Source organism: Dendrobates tinctorius, unplaced genomic scaffold (assembly GCF_039654945.1).
Source record: "Dendrobates tinctorius isolate UK_male_01 unplaced genomic scaffold, ASM3965494v1 ptg000004l, whole genome shotgun sequence".
NCBI classification, from domain to species: Eukaryota; Metazoa; Chordata; class Amphibia; order Anura; family Dendrobatidae; genus Dendrobates; species Dendrobates tinctorius.
Window position 1 is genome coordinate 24,948,663 of NW_027361672.1, and position 8,878 is coordinate 24,957,540.

The window sequence follows — 8,878 nt, forward strand, 5'->3', positions numbered from 1 at the left end:
GTGACAGTATGTGAGGTAATGTTTAAAGGGCCTTTTACACTAAACAACGCACCAGCGATAACGATAGCGATCCGACCAGGCATAGATCGCTGTTGTGTCGTTACGTGATCGCTAGATAGCTTTCAAACAGTCCACTCTCGTCAACGACTCTAGAGAGATCAGCGATCTGCATAGCGACCTCATTGCTCGTTGAGTACCTTTCACATTACTAAACAAAAAACGATTCAGACCTCGGTGGGCGTGCTTCAGCGTTTAATTTACAACGCCCCCCAAAGCGCCGATTGGTGGTCACCGCTACGCTGTCATTGGCCGGCGGCGTCATTAAAGAGGACGTAATAGCGTTACAGTTTAAATCTCTGGAGCGCCGTGGTTAGCTTAAACCAGCATTTTTCTCCCTAGAGACAACAGTGCATTTTTGGTTCGATTTCGCTATTCGACCTTCAGCAACCCTCTTGAAGGATCATCATCATCATTGGTTATTTTCAAATACCTCCATTTTGAATATCATCTCAACAGTACAAATTTTTTTATATTTTTTCTCCCTAACTTTCGGAATTTTCGCAACGTCAAAGGTAAGTTTATCTTGGTTCCAAAGTTTTATTTATTTTTTTATGCCCTTTTTTTTTTTTTTTTTATTTTATCGTTTTATTTTAGTGTACTGTAGAAACCGCGCCCGCCCCCATTTTTGTAATTGTTGAACGGGATACCTTTCTAGGACAGCGACATAGCTTATGCGATTCAAACTCTTTTTTATTGTGTCTATGTTCATTTTGTCCATATGCACATGTCCGAGCAGCCATTTTAGTTTTGAAACCGCGCCCGCCCCCATTTTTGTAATTGTTGAACGGGATACCTTTCTAGGACAGCGACATAGCTTATGCGATTCAAACTCTTTTTTATTGTGTCTATGTTCATTTTGTCCATATGCACATGTCCGAGCTGCCATTTTAGTTTTGAAACCGCGCCCGCCCCCATTTTTGTAATTGTTGAACGGGATACCTTTCTAGGACAGCGACATAGCTTAGGCGATTCAAACTCTTTTTTATTGTGTCTATGTTCATTTTGTCCATATGCACATGTCCGAGCAGCCATTTTAGTTTTGAAACCGCGCCCGCCCCCATTTTTGTAATTGTTGAACGGGATACCTTTCTAGGACAGCGACCAAGCTTATGCGATTCAAACTCTTTTTTATTGTGTCTATGTTCATTTTGTCCATATGCACATGTCCGAGCAGCCATTTTAGTTTTGAAACCGCGCCCGCCACCATTTTTGTAATTGTTGAACGGGATACCTTTCTAGGACAGCGACCAAGCTTATGCGATTCAAACTCTTTTTTATTGTGTCTATGTTCATTTTGTCCATATGCACATGTCCGAGCAGCCATTTTAGTTTTGAAACCGCGCCCGCCCCCATTTTTGTAATTGTTGAACGGGATACCTTTCTAGGACAGCAACATAGCTTAGGCGATTCAAACTCTTTTTTATTGTGTCTATGTTCATTTTGTCCATATGCACATGTCCGAGCAGCCATTTTAGTTTTGAAACCGCGCCCGCCCCCATTTTTGTAATTGTTGAACGGGATACCTTTCTAGGGCAGCGACCAAGCTTATGCGATACAAACTATTTGTTATAAAATGTATGTCCGTACCTAAATGAAAGAGTTCTCACCATTTCCTTTCTTTTTTATTACAGATGGCATCAAGTAGCCAAGTTGCTAACAGCCAAGAGTTCATACGCCTATTTATTGAGATGTATCGCTCACTGCCCTGCCTATGGAAGGTGAAGTCTCCTGATTACAGTAACAAATACAAGAAGAAGGTTGCATATGAAAAACTTGTCAATCTATATCAAGAAAATCACCCAAGCGAAACAGTTGACGAGGCTGTTATTAAAAAAAAAATTCAAGCTCTACGCACAGTGTTCAAAAAGGAATTGAACAAGGTGGAAAAGTCTACAAGGTCTGGGGCAGGTACCGATGAAGTGTATGTTCCGAAGTTGTGGTACTACAACTTGCTGGAGTTTACGCGAGACCAGGAAATCCCCAGGGTTATGCACTGTTCTATGTCACTGCCACAAGAGGAAGAAACAGTGACACGGCCTGATTCCCCTCTAGTCGATGTAAGTATGTTTTGGGTTTCCCTCCAATAACCTATGATACATATATATGTACATGGTACAGTTGAGTTTTAGTCATTAAGTTGATGATTTGTAACTTTGTTCACAGCTGATACCTCTTCATTTTAAATTGGTTTATCATTACATAATTTCTACACATTTTGTCGATGACAGTACATAGCCAGTACCAATGTTCACACCCCCTCTTAATAAATTATTGTTATGTGTTTAAAAAACACTCGTTTTACTTTTTCTGTGTTTTAACCTTGTTTTTCTGTTCTTGCAGCATGTAACAGAAGAGGTGTCACCTACACCATGTGTAATTCCTGAAACCCCTGCAACATCAAACCCAACCGACGAGGAGGCAGAGGAGGCAAGTGTGTCCGTGGGAGCGTACACTGTGCAAAGGCGTAACCCTGTGAGTAGAAAAAGAAAGGCCACCGCTCCACCTTTTCCTGAGTTTGTCGATATAGCAAAGAACATATTGTCACTGCAGGAAAAGCAAGCCATTGGGGGCTTTGCGCACATGGTGGACGAAAGACTTCGGTCTCTGGACGTTACACAAAGGCTTCAGGCTGAGAGAATTATATTCAAAGCGCTAAATAAAGCTGCTGTTGGACAACTAAAAGACAGTTATATTCTGGTGGATTCCCAAGCAATGTCAATAACCCCATGGCCGCAGACACAAGAACAGGTAACAAGCACGCCAAGAAGGGCGATTCAGCCGCTACACAGCATGAACTTTGGAACCCCACATTGGCAGTCTGGCCCATTCATAAATCCTGGAAGGCAGCAACTGAATGACTCAGACTTTAGTTACACTCAATTATAGTTGTTATGTTAACTTTTTGTATTAACAAAATTGTTTGGTTTTTCTTTTTTGTTTGTTTATAAAAAATAAAAAGTGAAATTTAAATGTTTGCATTACACATGACTACAATTCCAAGTCCTTTCTAGACTGAGACAAAAATTGTTTTGCCAGTTAGGCTTTTTAATTTCTTTCTTTAAGACTGATTTTTAAACAAACCATGAAAGTTTAACATATGTCAACATGACATAGACAATTTTTTTAAACAAAACAAAAAAAAATTAAATGTTATCACCCTGCGGTTGGGCTGCCACAAATTGGTCCAGCATCACTCCGAGTTGGTGTAACGCAGACATCGCCCTCCTGTGTGCTGCCAAGAGTTCAGGTAAGGTTGGTATTTCTGTTGAGGAAATTTACATTGTTGATGGCGGTTTTGTAAATGTCCATGCATACGGTGCCATAGTATGTGGAGCAGCATATGGTGGCATAATGTGGGTTTGGTAGCAAATGGGCCATATCCTATGGATCGCAATATGGGGCCATAGTGTTAAGTGGCAGCAGATGGGTGCATACGGTTCATGCTTGTGGTCAAACACTTACGTTTTTGTTGCGCCTCTGACTCTTCAGAAGAGGAGATAACAGCCCTTCCACGTCGAGTGGCAACACGTACTAGAAAATAAAATGTCTAAATAAAGAGTATGCCAGCAACTGTTACACAAATTATAATTTCTCACATGCTTAAAAAAAAAAAAAAAAAAAAAAATTATTACCGGAGGTCGAGTCAGCTCCAGCTTCCCGGAGTGATACTGGAGAAAACACACCAATTGGGGATGAAGTGGAGGAAGCAATTTGTGGTTGAGGCGTTGAGGGGGGCGAGGGGGTCCTTACGGGCTCAGGTATCTAAAAATATGAAATTGAGCATTGAACATTTCCAAAGCGGTGAAAACATAAAAAAAAAGAAACGGTATTGTAATACTCCATTATTGTTTCCTCCCTGGAATAAACTTTGGTTTTTATTTACCGTTCGGCTTATGTGAACCATGACTTCTTTCCCCCCCCCCTATTCTTGTAATTTTCAACCCAATAACAATACTAATAACATGAACAAACGCATTTTATACACTTACGGACTCTGCTTCAGGAGATGCTTGCACCGCCTGGCTTGCGTGTGCTGCGGGGGATGTTGGTGCTGCAGGTGCTGATGGGGCTGGGGCCGCCGCATGCGCCGCTGTTTGGAAAAAACAAAACTGAGGGCAAAACGACTTATATTTGCGTTGTGCAATTTCACTTGTGCGAATCATATTTTTTTTTTTTTTTTTTTTTACACTGTAAACCCTGTTGGAAAAAAAAAAAAACATATGTTTAAAACATACTATCTGGAACACTCACCTCGGTCCCTCCGCACTTGTTGTTGGAGGCTGGTGAGGAGGTCTCTTGAGCGAAAGCGCAGATCTGCCAGTTTTTTTCTGATTTGCGTTGTGGTGCGTTCAACTCCGAACCGGCGTAACAGTCCTCGCCTGATCCTACGCAACACAGCCCGCTTGTGTCTCATGGGGTGTGCATGCGCCTGTCCACACGCATAATCGCGCCTCTCCATCTCCTGTACCAGGAAACGCATTTCGGCCTCCCCCCAAGGTGTAGCTCTCTGTCTACCAGCCATTGCTTCCTGTTTTGCTTTCACAACGCAGCAGGGACGGCCACAAGAACGTTTTCCCGCCTCATTTGGTGACGCTACTGCGTACTTTTTGTTATGGTACTACTGCGCGCTTATCGGTGACGCTATAGAGTCCACTTAAGGGCGGTTGTAAAATGGCGTGTTAACGGATCGCTACAGTGCTGATACTGTGTCTCAGGGCTATGTTATTTTTTTTTTCTTTTAAAAACCAGTAACACTTTGAAAAGTAGCAACTATGTGAATTTATTGTTGTTTTTATCACACAAGAATGAAATAAACATGTTAAATAAACACTTTTGCTGTCTAGATTTCATGCTGCCAAGTAACAGCACCAGGCCCATTAAAATATTGGCAGTATTGGTCCCTGCAGGCCTTAGCATCATCACGGTTTCTTCCCCTTGCCAGTGCTTGAAGTCCAGGTACTGCGGGATCATTGTCGCGCCACCTACCAAGAACAAGCTGACCATTTGTTGTGTCAACAGAGTCCACAAAGGCAGGCGGAGTGTAATCATTTGCATCGCGGCGCCGCAGAAAATTGTGCAGCACGCAACAAGCCATAACGACCGAGTCAATGGATTGCAACTTTAGGTTTATGGGTGTGTGGAAAATCCGAAAGCGGCTGGCCATGATGCCAAACGCATTCTCAACAACCCTTCGTGCCCTTGACAAACGGTAGTTAAATATACGTGTTTGCTCCGTCACACTTTTTTGTTGGTACGGTTTCAGTAGATTCGCATGCAGCGCGAAGGCTTCATCACCGACAAAAACAAAGTTGAGGTTGGCGGTTGTCTCTGTGTTGGGAGGCAGGTTCAGGTCACAATTGGTCAATCGCTCTCCAAAAAGTGTATGTTCTAACACTCCACCATCTGAAATCCTGCCGTTCATGCCAACATCAACATTTATGAACTCGTAGTTTGCATTAACAAGGGCCATAAGGATTACACTAAAATAGCCCTTATAATTGTAAAAATAGGATCCACTGTTCGGCGGTTGGGTGATCCTCACATGTTTACCATCCAAAGCCCCCCCACAGTTTGGGAACTGCCAAAGCCGCTCAAAATCAGAGGCAATATTTTTCCACTCCGCCACTGTTGTAGGAAACTGGATGTAGCTCCTGAGGCTTTGAACTATGGCATTGCATGTTTCAGGAATCAAACTGCTGAGCAGTGACAAAGAAACGGCAGAAGAAAATTGCAGATCTTTCAGTGATCGTCCGGTGGCCAGGAATCTCAGCGTCACGGTCAATCGTTCGTCTACCGGCACAGCAGCTCGCATTTTGGTATTTCTCCTTTCAATCAATGGCGTCACCCTGGCTAGTAAAAATTTGAAAGAGTCCTCTGACATCCGCAGATAGTTCTTGAAATCCTGAGGATTGTTCTCCTACAGTTCTCTTACGAGCTGCATGTGTGAGAATTCGGACCTCTTCGCCAACCACTCTCTGGTCCACATGCGCCGCTTTCTTTTGGAACGCCTCTCTTGCATCTGTGCCTCTTCATGTAGCCGACCAGCCTCCAACACCAAAGCAGCAGCCACAATAGCACGCTCTGCGCCGTTCATGATATACAAACTGCAACATAAAATAAAATCAATAGACGATTTGGTAACAAGAGCTTCATTTGTATAAAGCCAACACAATAATCATTAACAGTATTACTCTAAAAAAAAAAAAAATGGTACTATTGAAATACATACCTGGCAAACAGAGTTGTTGGGGAAGAATGTGGAAGAATGTGGAAGAATGTGGAAGAATGGGGAAGAACAGTATTAGGGGAGAGTATAGGGGAGAAATGTTTGAAGAGACAGTATGGGGAATGTGTGATAGGACATTGTGGGGGAAAAGTGTAATGGGACAGTATGGGGTGAAAAAATAAATGTGAGGGGAAATGATGAATAAAATGATGAATAAAATGAATCCACTAATAAAAGCGCAATAGCGATTACAATAGGGACGCCGAAGCAACCGCGTTGTGAAAGCCGTTAAAATATATACGCTGTAGCGACTCACACTGGAACCAAACCGGTTAACATCCAATATGCTTGGGAACAAAGTGTTGAATGAGGCGTTCAAGCGTTGTCTTTTATACCTTTTTTGTCAGATACATTTCGCACATTGTCAGCGCTTTGAAGACCAATAGGGAAGAGGAGGCGTGGCAGGTAAGTCACGCCTGTGTCGCTGAGCCATGCGTCGTTATTGACGTCGCTCATCGTTTTAAAAGCTTCAAACACAACGATAATTACTGGACAGCGGGACGTCAGCGATGGAAAAATGTACCTGCACATTCGAGCACGATCAGCGATAGCCGACGGGGGGTCCGGTCGCTGCTACCTTTCACACTTAACGAGATCGCTAGCGTGATCGCTGTCGCGTCACAATATCGGTGTCGCTTGAGCGATATCATTAGCGATCTCGCTTAGTGTAAAACCCCCTTAAGACAATAGTATGGGGAGAGGAGACAGTATGGTTAGAAAAGTGTGAGGAGATAATATGGTGGAAGCATGAAATGAAAATATGATGGAAAATTTCTGAGGGGACAATATGGAGGGAGAAAAGTGTGAAAAACAGTATTGGGGTAATATATGATGGGACAGTATGGGAGAGAAGTGTGAGGAGACAGTATCGGGAGATTGTGAGGGGTCATTATGGGTGTGAATGTGTGAGGGAAATGTATTTGCAGAATTCGTGAAAAATGGGGAAGAACAGTATTAGGGGAGAGTATAGGGGAGAAATGTTTGAAGAGACAGTATGGGGAATGTGTGATAGGACATTGTGGGGGAAAAGTGTAATGGGACAGTATGGGGTGAAAAAATAAATGTGAGGGGAAAGTATGGTGGTAGTGTGAGGAGGCACATTAAAGAGGGTTGTGGGGGGCTGCATAGGGGGACAGAATACAGAAGGAGGAGTGTGAGGAGGGGTGCTGTACAGAGGCTGGGCAGTATTATGGGAATGCAGTGTGAAGGCACAATGTAAAGAAGCGCTATATATGGAAAGAAGAGGACTGTATAGAGGCCATGTAACATAAGACAGATAGTTTTGGAGTCATATTTTGTGCAGGGAGCATAATGAAGGTCAACCATTTAGGGGTACAGTGTAAGGCAGAAGTAACACTAGTCACTACTCATGGACAGACCATGAAGCAGAGACGTCAGATGTTCTAGGGTCAGTACCAAGATAGAACATAGAAAACAAAGGGAAAAGACAAAAGGCGTAAGTCAGGTCACAGTCCAGGGACAAAATAACAAGAGAAAGCAGATCAAAAGAAAAGGACAAGACAAAGAGATAGTCATGACATGGTCCAAGGGTCAGGCAAATCTCAGAACAACAGAATGAGGCTAATACTCACCAGGAAACACTGACTACTTTACATGTGCTGCGCCAATTCTTTGGAATGCACTTCCCAGGTCAATACGATTAGTCCCTAATCCCCACAATTTTAAGCGTGCCCTGAAAGCGCATTTATTCAGACTGGCCTATCGCCTCAACACATTAACCTAATCTATCCCTGTGTGGCACAGCCAAAAGTTTTACCATAACCAGGTCCCCTGCATCATATTCCCACATGCTTTATGCATCTATCAGCCCTCTGTGTCTGTATTGTTATACTGTTACACACTTAACATTATGGCTGGTCCATACAATCAGGGCAACTGTTACCACCCACCTTTCGTGTCTCCTTTTTTACTCATAGACTGTAAGCTTGTGAGCAGGGCCCTCATTCCTCTTGGTATTTGTTATAATGTGATAATGTGATTATTGTTATGCTGTAATGTCTATTGTCTGTACGAATCTCCTCTGAAATGTAAAGTGCTGCGGAATATGTCGGCGCTATAGAAATAAAATTTATTATTATTATTTTATTATTAACTATGTCTGGCCAGGACCAGAGGCAAACAGTTCTGTTAAATATTTTGGGCAACCTCCAGAACAGAATACACCTGGAGAAAGTCCCGCACCAACCAATCCCAGATCAAAGCACCAACAGCTCAGCACGCCCATCATAAGATTAGACAGCCGAGCTGTCAATCAAAACATGGACAACTCAGCTTGACCCAGTTTCTATGGGACAGTAAAACAATCACTTACTCAGTGGAAGAATTGTGACAGTATAACCTCTTCAAGGGGTGTGCCACCAGATCCCAGTTTTCCCAGGAAACCTGTGATGAAATGCCCTGACTAGAGGATCAGTGTTTACAGCTCGAGCAGGGACCCAGGATTTCTCCTCCGATCTGTAAACTCTCCAATGAATGACTTACTGGAGGGAATTACAGACTTTCCAAGAATCA

General features: G+C 43.0%; 1 protein-coding gene and 1 long non-coding RNA gene across 2 annotated transcripts; one reads left to right on the forward strand and one right to left on the reverse strand.

Moving 5' to 3' along the window:
* The first annotated feature begins 1,092 nt into the window (after positions 1 to 1,092).
* LOC141082586 (uncharacterized) lies at positions 1,093 to 3,009 on the forward strand. Its single transcript, XM_073566571.1, has 2 exons — positions 1,093 to 2,117; positions 2,401 to 3,009. The coding sequence occupies exons 1-2, from the start codon at positions 1,692 to 1,694 to the stop codon at positions 2,944 to 2,946; spliced, it is 972 nt and encodes a 323-aa protein (XP_073422672.1). The 5' UTR covers positions 1,093 to 1,691; the 3' UTR covers positions 2,947 to 3,009.
* Positions 3,010 to 3,084: 75 nt separating this feature from the next.
* Positions 3,085 to 4,237, reverse strand: LOC141082596 (uncharacterized). The gene is made up of 4 exons (XR_012230541.1): positions 4,050 to 4,237; positions 3,693 to 3,822; positions 3,523 to 3,591; positions 3,085 to 3,322 (listed from the first exon to the last, which is right to left on the reverse strand). It is a non-coding gene; the product is annotated as an uncharacterized lncRNA (long non-coding RNA).
* Between the last annotated feature and the right edge of the window lie 4,641 nt (positions 4,238 to 8,878).